Here is a 15,641-nt window from a genome sequence, read left to right as displayed (position 1 = left end):
AGGGCCAGAAAGGGCCCCCATCCCCGTCCCCACCACGAGGACCCCACAGGGACGCTCACCTGTGTTGTCTGATCTGCTGGATGGAGAACCTCCTGGCTGGCTCGTACTCCAGCATCCCTGACGGAAGAGCAGCGGGCCGCGGGGAGTGAGCGCTGGGCACGCAGCCCCCGACCTACCCCAGCCCGTGTGCAGAGGGCACCCCCAGGAGGCGGCGCCGCTGCCAAGTGTGAGTGGAGCCCCTCCAGCCCCACCCCTCCACGACCCTGCCCAGGCCTGGCCTCCACCAACAGGCTGACCTGGCGTGGGGCACAGCGCGGAGTCCAGCCCCAGGCCCTGCCACACCAAGAGGGGCTGTCTGGGCCCTGCGCCCCACGGGGCCGCCCAGCAGAAAGCAGCAAAGCCGCAGGCCATGGGGATGGCGGGAAGATGGCCAAAGGACGGGGAATGCTGTTCACACAGCACAGTCCCATCCCAGGATGCACAACCTGCCCACGGGCCGGAGGCCGACGAAGCACGCGGGCAGGCCTGCTGTCTGTCGGCACGGGCCAGCAGGCCGGTGATGCTGGTGACCAGCATTCCTAGCCAGGACCCCACGGGCCCTGAGACAGCAGGAGAGAACGGGAGGCCATGAGGCAACACGCGGCGGATGTTCATGCAAGCGCGGCGCCAGGGGCAGGTCCTACCCTGGAGCCCGCAGCTTCTGCTTCCCCCTTCCACGGGGGAGGGTGGAGCTTCCCAAGCATGATGGGGGGGTGAGGGGTACAGCTCCGAGAGCTCTGCACCTCACCCACGTGGAGGGCAGCTTTGATCTCAGGACATGCGTGGCGATTTGGAGAGCCGGGGGCTCAAAAACCTGAAGGTCTGAGTGGGGCAGAAGAGGAGGTAAGATTGTGGGTCGTGGCCTCAGTGCTCAGTGCTCAGGCAGGAGGACCGACATCAGGCCTGAGGGCCAGGGTGGTGCTCTAGGAGCCACAGGGAGCCAGCCCGCCCAGCCCGGGCTCTGGGAAGAGCCTCGGGAGCGAGCACCCCAACACTAAGGCCCTGGCGCAGGCTTGGCTGCAGCGCAGGTGCACACCGCGGGCCGGCGCCCTCAGCCTCAGGGCAAAGGCCCTCGTGCAGGAAAGGATGGAGCCGCGCTGCCTGCCCTGGGGACCGGGACGCGGACTGGGGGTGTGTCATCAGCCCGACGGGGGTTTCCAGCCCCGACAAGACTTAGTGCAGTAACGAACCGAGCAAACGAAGCTTCGTTTAGAGAAAACCCCAGCCAGCCGGCGCCCGCTGAGAAAGAGCCCGACTGCCCCGGGCCGGTCTCCACGGTGCCCCCCCGCCCCCCGCAGAGCGGCCCTCAGGGCCCAGGGCTGTGCTGGGGGTGCACTCGAGGACGGACGCGACAACAGCTGGGAGACGGAAGGGACACCAGGGCCCAGCCGCAGGCAGGCTGGGGCAGGGCCCGGGGGACGGGGGCAGGGCCGCACCTGCCGGGCCAGCTCCCGGGGCCACAGCCCGCGCCCGGGGGCCCAGCCGACCAGCTCCTGCTCTGCTTCACTCTCACCAAAACGTAACCAACACCCTGACTCCGTTATCAGAAAACTCTCAAGGACTTCTGGGGTCACAGGATCTACGGTTTCTACTACACACGGTCTGGGGGAGGACTGAGGGCTCCCCGTGAGCTCCTCCCTGCACGCCCGAGCGGAACCCGAGGCAGCCTGTCAGGTACCAGGGACACTTGGGAGTTAGGGGCGTGCACGTGTGCCATCACCACCACCAGGTCAGCGGAACAGGCCCGAGCCCCAGGAGCCCCACGTCAGGAGGCCAGCTGTGCCCCGCCATCTGGTGGGCCCAATTGGACGGCCTCGCTGCTGTGGACGGACGGCGCCCCCTGCCGCACAGCGAGGGATATGCAGCAGGAAGAGGCCCAGGGCCTCCGGAGGGGAGGGGGCTGGGGTACTGCCACTACTTCCCTCCTGGGGGTGGGAGTGTCAGCAGAGGGTGGAACAAAGGCCTAAAGCTGCCAGCAAGCCCCTCCCAGCCTCAGAGGCAAGGGTCAGCCTGCCCCCGCCGCTCTCCACTAACTGGGGCCCCGTAGCCAGGGCAGGGCCGGGCTGCAAGAGGAGGTGCAGCTCTCCAGAAGCCAGCGGTCTGCAGGACACCCCCAAGGCCCCCATCAGCCCCTTCCCGACACCTCTGGCCCCACAGGGGCCGTCTCAAGGGCCTCACCTCTCAGCAAGTCCGAGAGCGGGGGCCCGCAGTCACCCGGGATCGTGTAGTCTCCCTTCCCGATGTTCTCAAACAACTTGTAGATGTTGTCCCCCTCGAACGGGTACAGGCCTGTCGTGATGTTATAGCTTCGCCCCCGAGGGCAAGGAGAGAGGCCCGGTCAGTTGGGGCTTCTCCCGCGGCCCTGGCCTGGAACCAGCCTGGCACAGGAGCCTTAAACCCCCCGCACCTGTGGGGCCTCATACTGGGTGACTGGAATGTTCTGGAATAGATGGTGGAAGTAGCTGCACCACTCTGAAAATACCAAACCCCACTGCATTGTAGCTCTTTAAGAGGTGGCTGTTGTAGTATGTGAATTATCCCTCAATAAAATAATACGGGGTTGCCTGGGTAGCTCAGTTGAGTAAGTGTCCGACTTGTTCTTACCCTCAGCTCTCAATCTCAGGGTTGTGAGTTCAAGCCCTGCACTGGGCTACTCAATGCCCCGTGTGGAAGCTACAACCAATCAATCAAATAACAATAACATAACATAAAATGCCTTTCAAAAAAGTAAAAAAGTAGAATGGATCACCACACCGGCCAGCAGCTGCCCTGCAGCAGGGGCAGAGGAGAGGGGAGGGGAGGGCCCACTGGGGCCTGCCCGACACGGCGTTTGTCGGCGCTTGGGCGAGGCCCGTGCATCTCTGCAGTGGAGAGGGTCCCACAGAACCCTGGTGCCCACTCAGCGCTGCTCAGGAGGGGCCCCTGAGAGGGGGCAGGGCGGGGGGACTGAGGCCCATTAGCACTTACAGAGTGACCCCAGCCGACCAGATGTCCACCTTAAAGCCAGAGAAGGTGTCCAGGCCATTGGCAATCTCAGGGGGCTGGAATGCTGGGGAGCCCTGGCTTGTCCGGCACGTGTCGTCCTCGGCAAAGGGGTGCAGGGCCTGCAGCGATGCCAGGCAGCCCTTGAGGAGCGGCCCTCAGAGAACGGCCCTTGGGGAGCAGCCCCCGGGGCCCCCCCCAACCCCAGGTCTTAAAGGACGGGCACCCACCTCAGCCACACCCAGGTCGGAGATCTTGAGCGTGCCGCTAGTGGTGAGCAGCAGGTTGCCCGGCTTAATGTCCTTGTGCACGATGCCCTGGCTGTGCAGGTACTCCAGGCCATCTACCAGCTGGCAGAAGTACCTGCAGGGACACGACCTCCATAACCTGCCCCCACCGATGCTGCGGCCTCGTTCATCGGGTCTCCCTCAGTGCAACAGCCACCCGGGATAACCCAGCAGGAGCAAAGACAGGAGACCACAGCGTGGGGGTCCTTGTGGCCGGGCAAACAGGAATGACAGGATGGGTGGCCCAACAGGGAACCAGAGGGATGCTGGCCAAGCCAAGCAATTCCTGCCCCACAAGGGCAATGGACAACCACTCCAACCCGAGCCTCCTGGGGAAGGCAGAGAGGGGCTCCCTGGACCCCAGCTGCTTCCCCCACCAGGTGGCCCTTCCTTATGCCCCCCGTCAGCCCAAGGCCTGGCCTGTGTTCTCCGATCAGTCAGGCACATGCAGCCTCCCCGGGAGCGCACCCTGGGGCCAGGGACCCAGGCTCACCCTACCAGCTCCCCATTCCCTCATACCACAGGCCAGCAACAGGGGGCAGGGTGGCAGGACTCCCCATGAGGCCCAGCTGCCCGGTGGCAGTTCAGGGCACTGTCAGGGAGCTCTCAAGGACCAAGAGGTCTCTACACCTGAGCAGTGAGCACAGCAGGGCAGGGAGGTATGCAGAGGGGTTGCTCTCCACAGCAGCCAGGCTCTGTGCTACAGGCTGATCTCCCAAAGCTGAGTCTTAAAAAACACATCTGAGCTTCCATTTCACTGGCGATCAGAACAGCACATTTGAAGGGTGCCTAGGTGGTGCAGTCGGTTTACCACCTGACTCTTGGTTTCGGCTCAGGTTGTGATCTCAGGGTCCTGAGACTGAGCCCCATGTAAGGATCCAAACTCAGCAGGGAGTCTGCTGGAGACTGTCTCTCCCTCTGCCCCCCATCCACCTCTCTCATTAAAAAAAAAAAAAAAAAAAAGACTTGTTTGAACATAGGACTTGGCTCTTGAAGCCCTTGGACCCGTGAGGGACCCCCACAGGAGGGAGGGGCAACCACGGGGCCCCGGCAGCAAGCACTTACCCGTGGGCCTGGCACACAGGGAACCGCTTCTCCGGCACACTGTCCAGCATCTCCTGCATGCCACACACGCAGTACTCCATCACCATATACGTGCGGTGCTAAGGAAACCATGGATTGGCAGAGACCCCCCACCCCAGGCAGGGTACGTTCCCAGGAAACAGAGGACTATGCTCATGGGGAGGGCCTGGGGAGAAGACCTCCACTGCATCTGACGGCTGCATTAACAAAGATAAGCAGGAGCACCCAAAGACAACAGGAAAGACGGAGGGATTACAGCCTCCACTGACCCTCCTAGAGTCAACGGAGGGATTACAGTGCCTCCACTGACCCTCCTAGAGTCAACCTGTAGAGGTCTGTGGCCGCCTGGTCTGGGCTCAGTGCCCCAGACCCACAAGCAGCCCTCCCCAGGTGATAAACACCCCCAGGAGCTCCAGCTCCACCCCCAGCCCCAGAGGAGGCAAGGGGACCAAGCCTGTGGGACAGGAGGCGGGGGCAGGTAGGGCAAGGGCATGCTAACTGATGGGAAACACAGAAGGACGAGGGGCTCTGAGTGGGAGGAGGACGGGGCCTTGGAGCGAGGGGCATGGAGGCCGAGGGGTGGCTGAGCCACCCTGGAAGCAGCTTAGTGTCTCAGGCCAGCAGGAGAGGACAAAGCCCTCACCCCGTCTCCGGCAGAGGTGGCCCTGAAAGCAAGGGCAGAGGAGACACGTGCTGGAAAGGCCGTCACCCTGAGCCCAGCACTCTGTGGGAAGACAGCAGCTCGCTGAGACCTTGGGGCCCCACAGGCCTGCGTGCTAGACCTGGAGCGGGCCAGAGCCACACCGCCCTGAAGAGATGGAGCCCATCCCCAGAGACTAAAGGGCAAAAAGAAAGGACAAAGGACACTCCCAGGGAACATTCCTGCACAATGACACACTCCCCAGCCCTCGTTGTACCCCAAACAGAGCAGCCCTGAAGGGCAAAACGAGGAGAGCACTCACCATGAGGCCCCATGAACCCAGGGCCACCTAGACCTAGCACTCCCACTCCGGGGCAGGGGGTGGAGGGAGGGCCTCAGCACCCACACAAGTAGAGGAGGCCTGAAGACACTCTACGGACCCAGCAGCTGACCCGAGTGTCCTCAGGTCCGTGCCCTGGGGCACCGGCCAGACAAGGCCGACTGCTGGCCCATCCACGCCGAGAGGAGGTGGCCCAAAGGGCCCTCCGACCCGGGAGGTGCTGCCTCAGGAGCTCCTGGGTTTGCCAGCCTCCCATGGGGTCACGGGGGGGGGGGGGGCAGGTCCCAGCCCCACCCAGCCCCCCGCAGCGGGCCCTGACCTGGCGCTCCAGCGGATCAGCTGCCAGAAGGATATATTTTCTGCTTCTCCTCGTTGTATAACACGTCCACCAGCTGGATGACGTTTTTGTGCCGTAATCTCCTCAGAAGTTGGATTTCCCTAAATACAAAACACAGAGGTGTCAGCCGACCCTCTGGTGAGAACGGCACAGCCGGCTCCCCGGCTCGCGAGGAAGGGGAAGCTCGCCCTCTGGGTGCCGCACAGGGGACACTGCAGGCTCAGAGGCAGGCTTTTCTGCTGCCCCTCCTGAGCCGGCACTGCGCAGTGACAGCACCAGGGTCTCTCCCTGAGCCTGGGGGGCTTCGATGGGACAACGCAATCGGGATGCTTTCTAAACATTTTAACGGAACAGTTTTTCTTTGTAAAAGGCCAGAGCGATGGGGTATATAGGGCAGCAGGTCAAGTGTGGGGTGAGCACCTACCGTGTGCAGGAGCCGGGGCTCCGTTACCCAGCAAGGCCAGGCTATCCCGGTCTGCCCAGCAAACCTTCCGTGCCTCTCCGGAGGAACAAAGCCCCAGGCACCGTGCCACAGCCGCACGGGCTCCATGAGGACTCCCTTCCTCTCCCTGGACCCCCACAGCTCTGCAGGAGGGACAGAGAGCCCTTTCCAGAAGAGCCCCGAAGACCTCAGCTGCTCCAGCCCAGTGTGGGGAGAGAGCAGCCCCACCAGAATGGCCCCACGGCCTGCACCTAGGGCTGCCCACTCTGCAGATGGCCCTCTGACGCTCCACCTGTCCAGGGTCTGAGTAGGCCACACCGCTAGCAGGGGTTGGGGGGCGGGTACGGTCGGCACCTCCTCACACAGTTGAGTCACCAGCTGAACCCGCAGCTCCGCTGCAGACACCCCCCCGGGACAACAGCAAGGACTCCACATGGAAACCGCGTGTGCGTGTCCACAGCAGCACTAGCACAGAAGCCCCACGGGGGGAACAACCCAAGAGTCCATCCAGAGACGAACGGACAAACGTGATGTATCCCCTGAGCACGGGCACACGATCAGGAGCGAGGCCCCCCCACACCACCCCAGGGACTGACCCCAGCCCAAAGCGCTCAGGGAGGGAACCACACACAGGAGGCCCCACGGGGTGGGAGTCCACGCGTGTTACACGTCTAGGACGGGCTCGTCCACGCACGGGGAGGCGGCTCGGGGGCTGGGAGGGCAAGAGGTGATGGCTGATGGGGACGGGGTTGCTTTTGGGTAGACGAAATGTTCCGGCGTAAGATAACGGTGAACCCTAGGAACGCACTAAATGCCATCAGATCGTAGGGCTATGAATAATATCTTAACCAAGATTTTTTTTAAAGCCCTCCCCAGGAAGCCCAAATATGGGACATAGGAACAGCAGGGCCAGGGAGGCCCCATCCCCCTCAGAGGCTCAGGTCGCACGTGTCCTGCTGTCCAGGCTGTGAGAAGGCGGCCTCTTCCAGGAGGCCCTTCCTGACAGCCACCCCTTCCAAGTGCATGAATCCTCCTGGGTGCAGGCCCTTTAGGGCTGCGATGCCTGGAACCATCAGTGGCTACCGCGACACAGATTCCAGGGCCCCAGAAATGGCATCTGCGCACGGCCCCACACCGCAGGCTGGAGACTCCAGACCCAGAGCCCAGGAGGCCATCAACTCACCGGACAAAGCACGGCCTTATGGTTGCTTCCCCACAAACTCATCGACCAAACCTGTTCCCATCCCCCACCAGACGGTTCGGGACACAAGAATCTACCCTGGTCTTCCGCACCGTTCAGATGGTATCCCTACCCGTCTGACCCCTGAGGTCCTGGGATGCTGCACACACCCAACTACACACCCTGAGTGGCGGGGACTCACAGACGCTGCGGTCACCTGGTTGGCACCCTCTGACCCCTGAGGGTTTACTCTGGTGTCCAGTGTCAGGGTGAGCAGGGATCAGACTCCATTCTTCTCCAAATAATTAGCCCAGGATTTCACCCATACAGCACTGCTAACATCGGGGCAGATCACTCTCTGGGGGGGGTCAGCAGCATCCTTGCCCCCCATGCACTTGGTGCCAGGAGCACCCCCAGTCCTGACAGCCACAGACATAGCCCACCGTCCTCTAAAGGTGGGACAATGTCAGTGGAAGCCCTGCTGTAAGGGATCAGAAGGTCCCTGATGGGTTGGAGCAGACCGTCGAGCCCCTCTGGACCAGGGTAGGTCCTCCTGGAACCCAGGCCCATCATCCTCCCTCGCTCCTTCCTCCACCCCCTCCCACCCAAACCATCCCATTGCCTTGCCTCTCCCACCCCACCCTCTGTCCCCAGGGCTCACTATGACCCAGAGACTCTCCACCCACTGGCTCGCCACACTCTACTTCCACCCGACAGATGCATGGTGTGGCCCGCCGGCAGCCCCCAGCCAGCAGCCTTTGGTGGCACTGCCATGTGCTGCCTGGTGTGAGTGCAGAGCAGCTCCTCTCAGAGACCACTGTCTGGCACCTGCTGTCCATCCATCAGACAAACACCCACTGAGCCACCCGGTCAGCAGCCAGAGCTAGGAGGCAGCTGCGTGGGCACCTGTCAAGGAGCCACAGCCGGGGTGGATCCAGCAGAGGCACAGGAGTGAGACAGCATCCATGCAGGATGAGAGCTGGGTTAGCAAGCCCTGCGTAGCCATCACGGACAGAGGGGTCAGCCACAGGGACGGACCGCTCGCCCTCCAAGCTCTAGCTTCCTGGGACCGCACACAGGACTAGAAATCGTCAGCACTGACCCCAGTGTTGGATTGAGGTTCCCGACACACCTCGGGTCAGCTGGCCGCTCCTCTGAGCTGTCCATGCCAACCTCCCCGCCCCAGAAACTTCCTCAGGGCACGCTTCCTCTTCATCCAAAGAGATCACTTCAGGTACTTGCAACACAACTAAAACACATGTGTCAACGGAGCGCCTGGCGTGCTCAGTCGATAGAGCACCCGACTCTTGATCTCAGGGTTGTGAGTTCAGGCCTCACACTGAGCATGGAGCCTACTTAAAAGAGATAAAATAAAATAAAAATTAAGAAAACAGAAATAAAACACGTGAGTTGAGACAAGGAGGCCTTTCCTTCATCCAACCGAATGGCAACCACCTGTGGGGGCAGGTGCCAAGGAAGCAGGGCTGGGGAGTTTGGAGCTGAGCTCCACGCAGCCCCTGGTGGGCGGCGCCTGTGACCACGCTTCTAAACTCCCCATGCAGGGGCGCCCGGGCGGCTCAGCGGTTGGGCACCTGCCCTGGGCTCAGGCCATGACCCGGGAGTCCCGGATCGAGTCCCACGTCGGGCTCCCTGCATGGAGCCTGCTTCTCCCTCTGCCTGTGTCTCTGCCTCTCACTCTATGTGAGTCTCTCATAAATAAATAAAATCTTTAAAAATACACACACACATACATACATAAAGTCCCCACACAGACGGCCAATACAACTGCACTCACTCTGGGAGCAGGGGCCCCCCACTGCGAGTCCAGGGGCCCCCAGAAAGCTCACTCCACGTCCCTATGGGTAAGAGGGGGAGCCCACGGCTCTGCACGCCCTTCTCCCCTTCTCGTGTCTTCAGACAACCTGGGCCGAGGCTCCCCGTCCGCCTGCTGCCGTCAGGATGAAACCACCTCCCGGGTCCATCCTCGAGAAGCTCGCTGCAGAGCAGAGGGCAGCACCCTTTCCTCCGCAACAGAACAGCCCAACGCTCCTATTCCCATGCCCGTAAAGTAAGTTCTGAGAACAAAAGGCGCCCCGCTCATGTACTGGGCTGACCCACGCGGTGTGCGGGACGGCTCGCTCGCGTTCGCTCGGTTAACTGCGACCGACGCATCGTGTGCAAACACGTCACCTCATGTGCACTCGGAAGAAGGGACACAGCCCAGAGCCTGACGGAGGGCCAGTGGGGGCCCCGCGCCGAGGCTGGAACCGGGGGCGCACGGCCAGAGCTTCACCAGCGAGAAGGCAGGAGGGCGGCCCGCCACGCCGCCTGCCCAGCGGCCTCTGGGGTGGGCGGAGGGGTTTCATCACCTCTGTATTTCCAACGTGTCCTACAGTCACTCTCGGATCCAAAAACAAGGAAAAACAACGTTTAAAGAAAAAGGAAAAGCAAGCTCAGCCAGGATGCAGGAAGTGAAGGCAGAGGAAGCCGAGCTTCCGGCCCGCCTCCCCGCCAGGGCTCAGGGCTGTGGTCACCAGCCTCCCCCCAGCGCCACCCGGGACCCGCCGGCGTTGCTGCCTCACCAAAGTGGCCTGCTTCGTTCACTTGTTGATTAACCAGAAGAAAAACTGACTGAGGGTCATAAAGCCACTCAAGCTTACAGTGAAACACAAAGTAGCTGCCTCCACGGTCAGATCAGCCCCGAACAAAACACTCGGGCACAGGGACAGGCCCCGGCGCAGGGACAGGCCCAGGCCCAGGCCCAGGGCCACTGCTGAGAAGCACGGGCTCCACACACCCCAGAGGGACACTGAGCCAGCCCAGGGAACCCCCCATATGTCACTCCCCTCCAGACAAGGACGGGTCCCCTGGGCACCCAAGGGGCAGGCGAGGGGCAACGGCGGCTCAGGTGGAAGGACATCAGGCCAGATCCCCCGACCTCTCAGCAGTAGTAGCCGTACGACCCCCCGCGCGGGGAGGGAGACTAAAACCAGGGAAGTTGCTAGAAGTGCAACTCACAGATATTTACACCCGTCCCCCACGGGCATGAGTCAGGAAAGGCATCAAGTGGAGGCAGCCCGAGACCCCTCGGGTGAATGGACACACGGAACGCAGGAGTGTCCCCCGGCCGCGAGCAGGAGCAAGGCGCCCACGCCGCCCCCGGGACGGACCCTGGCCCATGACGCTCAGGGAGGGAAGCCGAGGCAGGAGGCCCCACAGGCACAGGGTGGAGTCCGCGTGTGTGACACGTGCAGGACAGGGAGGGGACTTGTGGGGGGGGCTGGGAGCTGACGGGGGCGGGGCTTCCTTTTGGGGAGATGGAATGTTCTGCAGTCAGGTGGTGCTCAGTTCCACGACCTGGTTAAGCACTAAAAGCCACCGAATTACGCCGTAACGCTCTGAATTCTGCGCGGTACGTACCAATAGAGCCGGTAAAGAATACAGTCCAGCCACACGGCGGATGCAGGACAAAGGCGGCTTCGGCAGCCTTCCATACACCCAGGCCTGGCACACGTCCCGCTGGTCCCCAGAGCCCAGGGTGGCCCTGAGCTCCCACAGTTCAGAATCAACGCCCCCCTCCCCCCACAGGGACCGACCAGACATTCAGGGAGGCCCCGGGCCCTTGGCCGTGGGTGTGTGCGCGGACAAACCTCGCCCTCCTGCTGCCGCCTCTGGCAGCCGGCCAGCCTGGGCTCCCAGTGGAACCCTTCCCAGGACGGGGCGGGGGTGGGGAGGGACAGATGCTGGGACCTTGTAGAGGCCACTTGGGACAAGAACAAGAGCCGAGAGTCCGGGCTCTGACTGCGGACTGAAATCCCAACCATTCACTGTCCAGATCCAACTATGTGCCCATCACCACAAGGCGGTCCCCGGCCTCACTGACGCCCCAGCCTGGAAACCCACACCTGCTTACAGGCCACCGCCGCCTGCCGAGGACCCGTGCTCCTGGCCACTCAGGACCGAGAATCTGGTTGGACCAGACTGGCTGGGGACGCTAGGGGGACCGGCACTCTGGACATAGCTTATCAAATGCACACGTGCTCCCTTTGACCCAAAATCTCCACTTGAGCTGACATGCCCTTCAAACACCCTTGCACTTGCAATGGGACGGGAAACCAAGTAATTCCCCACCGCAGCACAGGAGCCACCAGCAGGAGGCAGGTGAGGTCTGCCGGTGGAGCGCTGCACCCCAACAAGACGGCCATGGGGACGACCTAGAAGCCTGACATTAGAAAAGCAAACTGGCTGGGCCGGAAGGGCAGGGGTCCAAGAACCACGCCTGAGAGGCAACAGTGACTGCCCCGCGACTAGACGGCGAGCAGCAAGCGATTTCCACATTTCTCAACAGCCGACAGAAGAAAACCCCACAAAGGACAATGTTTTGTAATACACGAGACTGAAAAGTGAGTCGTGGCGTCTGCACACTGTCGTGGGTGCAGCCACTGGGTCACGCACCTGCTGCCTGTGGCTGCCTTCCCGCTGCTCCAGCACGGACGTGCAGCAGTCCGAGGCCTGCAGGGCCCAGCCGGTTTACTACCCGCCCTGCGAAGTGCGCCAGCCCGGGGAAGCAACTGTGCAAAAGGGGAAGAACGTGCAGTTTTGCCTATACCCGCACAAAACCCCACGGGCAGGACACGCGGCAGCAGATCCCCCTAGTGCCCCCAGAGAGAGGGAGTGAGGGAGACTCCACAAACATTTGCCTTCTTCCCAACTCCTATGGGTTCAATCCATGTGATTCTGCTGCCTGTCAGAAAAACAAATGAACGTGACTTATCTCCTAGAAATGATGTGGGATAAAAATACAACAATAAAAACGATGAGGGGTGACTGGGTGGCTTAACCAATGAAGCATCCCTCAGGTCACGATCCTGGGGTCCTGGGATGGAGCCCCACATCGGGCTCCCAGCTCAGCGGGGAGTCGGCCTCTCCCTCTGCCCCGCGCCCTGCTCATGTACGCGCTCAAATAAGTAAATAAATAAATACAATTCTTAAAAATAAAATAAAATTGGTGAGTCTATAAAAAGTCTTATCTATAAAAAGATAAAAAAAAGACTTGAACGCATGTGACGAGAACGCGTTCTGAGTTCATAACTGATATATATTTTTTTTTACTTGAAGCTTTCTGAAACTCTCTTGCTGTATAAGAACATACTAGCTTCGGGGATCCCTGGGTGGCACAGCGGTTTGGCGCCTGCCTTTGGACCAGGGCGCGATCCTGGAGACCCGGGATCGAATCCCACATCGGGCTCCCGGTGCATGGAGCCCGCTTCTCCCTCTGCCTGTGTCTCTGCCTCTCTCTCTCTCTCTCTGTGACTATCATAAATAAATAAAAATTAAAAAAAAAAAAAAAAGATTTAAAAAGAACATACTAGCTTCAAGGAGCATGAGGGAGAGGGGGGCGAGCACAGGCCCACAGCAGTTCTTGGGAGAAAACCACACGAAGTGGGGACGTCCTAAGCCTCCCCCCAACCTTGATCACAGACGTCATTTTTTTAAAAAAAGCTTCTAGTCCAAACTGGGACTCCTGAGGCTTGTCTGGAAGGTTCCGGACACTTCACTTGGGAAAAAGCAATTGGAGTTTATTAAGCCTCTCGAAGACAAAGGAGCCTTTTTTTCCCTGCAGCCGGCTGGCAGCAAGGCTAACCCGGGAGCCCAGACCTCCCCTTGCAAGGACACCCCTTTCCTTCTCATAAAAGCCGGGTCCTGAGCTGATGAAACGGGCCAAGTGCCCTACCACTGTGACACCTTATGCCAACTGCCAAGCCAGCTGGGGACTCCCAACACTGTACCTGCCAGGCCTCAGTTTCCCCTCAGGTTCTTCTGATGGACACTGCAGGACCAAGGGCCTCGCAGCCCCAACACTGCACACCCAGATGTCTCCACCAGCTCTGGGGGCCTTGCTGACCATTCAGGAAAGCAGAGACTGGGACGCCAGCGCCCGTCAACCCCCCAGTCAGGTTCTGGTCATGTGTCTCCATGGAGCATCGGGGAACTCTTGTAGGTGGCAGTCTGACCCTGGGTGTGTGCCGTTCGTCAAGTCTCACGCCGCGCGTCATGACCGAGTGCCCGCACAACAGTACGTTGTGCCTCAGCATAGACAGGCATGTGTCCACCGCAACAGGGGTCCGCAGAGTCTTGGGGCCTGCTCCACTCTGCTGCCACCAGCCGCCCCAGAACCACCAGCAGGGTGGGCTTGGGTGCCCCAGCCACAGGTCAACTGGTGCTAGAACCCAGCCCTAGCCCTTGAACGGGACTCACGGACTCTGGGAACCTCTAGGCGCTGCTCCCAGAAGGCTGGGGTCTGGGGAAGCCCCAGCAGCACGGAGCAAAGGAGCCAGCACCCAAACACCTGCACGGACCCTGCTGCCCACACATATCAGGGGATGAGACTGAAGAGGAGCCAGGAGGACCAAGATGGACCTGGGACACTGGGGGAGGACTCTGTTTCCAGGGCAGGAGCTCACTGTCCCCCAACCCACAAGGGTGGCAAACGGGCAGCCCGAGGCCACATAACTCCCAGGTGCTTCTGGCTTAATGAGCCAACAGGACTTAGAAGCTAGGGTTGAGTGGGGATTTCTGACTGGAGGCGAGGGTCACCTGGACCTCAGGGGGCGCTGGCTTGCCACCTGCCTCAGTCTCCCCCACCCCACCTCACAGGTAAGAGGCTGGCCCCAGGGCACCCGGCCATCCCTTCTCGGCGCCCACAGGCTGGGGCATGAAGACTGTAAAAAGGCCTCGGCACAACACTGCCAGGCTTGCCTTCGGACAGCACGGGAAGACGCACGGGAAGACGCACGGGAAGACGCACGGGAAGACGACCGCCCCGGCCGGCTGCGCATCAACAGCAGAGCCAGTCCGGTTTGGGTTCTCCGTTCCATCCACGGCTTCACCACGCCCAGACCCAAGCCAGCCCGGAGCGAGGGAACACAGCTCAGCTTCTGCGTGAGAGCCAACCCGGCCAGGAAGGGGGAGGTGCACGCGGATAGGGGAGCAGCACTTTCCAGGATGGGCCTGGAGGGACGTCCAAGGTCGTCAGTCCTGCTGCCTGGCCCGAGAGATAAACCCCTTCTGGGAAACTGGAGGCTGGGAGGAGCAGGAGCCCAGGCGGGGCGGGGACCCAGTGGGTGGCAGCCATGAGGAGGGACGCCCCCTCCTGAGATCAGCGAGAGGGATGGAGACGCACCCCCCCCCATGCTTGGGGGTTGGGGAGACTCCTGCACAGACTTCAACACCTCTGCGACGCCTAGGGGCTGACGCGCCTGACGAAGTTTGGGTAAAAAGTTTGCCAGGACACAATCTGGTTCCTCTCCCAGGGAGTCACCTGGGCCTGCAGTCACGGATGTGCCTGGTGTCACATCCCAAATGAGTAAGAAAGGGCTGAGTTACCCCCTGCTGACCGATAAGCCAGGGCAAACAATTATTTTTGGCAACCGCAGGGCTCCCCTCCAACAGGGTAAACAAATCGCATTTCGCCTGGCCCTAGTAACAGCTGCACGCTGCGCAGAAAACCTGCTGGTGGTGGCCAGGGCCGTTTAGGAACACAAATTCTCAGAGCCAAATAAACATTGGCTGGTTACACTGGGCACCTAAATTCTTTCGACAGCTGGGAGGGTGAAGGGGGGGATGGGACGCACCCTCATCTGGGAAAAGGTTTGGACGCCAGCATCCGAAGGAAGGGGACACCCAGCTGCCGCAAGCTGGCCTGACTCGCCGCACGGTACCTGAGCAGGTTCCCAACAACACCTGCCCTGGGGAGGAGGACACGGGAGCTGCCCGAGCACCTCGACAGTTTAAGGAACGGGAACAAGCAGGAAGGAAAGGGGGGGAGGATGACCGACCTTGCTGGCTGCCCGCGCAACGACCCAGGAAGCCCACACTTACTTCTTGACGTTCGCCTCGCCGTTGGGGATCCTCCGCAACTTCTTCTTCTTGAGAATTTTGACAGCTCTCCTGCACAGCGTCTCCGAGTCCAGCACCTCCTTCACCTTGCCGTAGGAGCCCTCCCCTAGCAGGTCTCCCATCAAGTACTTGCCGATGAGCTTGGCCCGCTTGCGGCGGGGCTGGTAGATGACTTCCGTGGAGTCGATGCGGTGGATGAACGTGTCCATCCCCACGGACATCAGCTCCCCCTCCGTAAACATGCCCAGCTGCTGCGGGTCGGCCACATCCATTCTGGACCCAGCGCCTCCGACTGTGGCCGGCGGTCCCTTATCTCCCTTATCTGCTACCCCTGGTGCGCGGTTCTTCCTTTTGCCCCCCTAAAATTCCCTTCTCCAAAATAAAAGGCCCGAAAACAAACCCTACCCCCCCC

General features: G+C 61.2%; 1 protein-coding gene across 3 annotated transcripts in view; it reads right to left on the bottom strand.

Annotated features, from left to right (window-relative positions):
• Nucleotides 1-15,641, bottom strand: part of STK11 (serine/threonine kinase 11) — a 20,357-nt gene extending 4,716 nt beyond the window's left edge. For all 3 annotated transcript variants that reach the window (XM_041760636.1, XM_041760637.1, XM_041760638.1), the window contains exons 1-7: nt 15,212-15,641; nt 5,726-5,809; nt 4,374-4,463; nt 3,252-3,384; nt 3,007-3,143; nt 2,218-2,345; nt 60-117 (exon numbers count right to left, since the gene is read on the bottom strand). In XM_041760636.1, coding sequence (XP_041616570.1) covers nt 60-117; nt 2,218-2,345; nt 3,007-3,143; nt 3,252-3,384; nt 4,374-4,463; nt 5,726-5,809; nt 15,212-15,501 — 920 coding nt within the window. In that variant the 5' untranslated portion in view covers nt 15,502-15,641. The remainder of the gene's footprint in view (nt 1-59; nt 118-2,217; nt 2,346-3,006; nt 3,144-3,251; nt 3,385-4,373; nt 4,464-5,725; nt 5,810-15,211) is intronic.

This window comes from Vulpes lagopus, chromosome 7 (genome assembly GCF_018345385.1).
Source record: "Vulpes lagopus strain Blue_001 chromosome 7, ASM1834538v1, whole genome shotgun sequence".
In the NCBI taxonomy this organism is placed as follows: Eukaryota; Metazoa; Chordata; class Mammalia; order Carnivora; family Canidae; genus Vulpes; species Vulpes lagopus.
The sequence above is the reverse complement of the archived record's forward strand: the minus strand, read 5'-3'. Positions and strand labels throughout refer to the sequence as shown.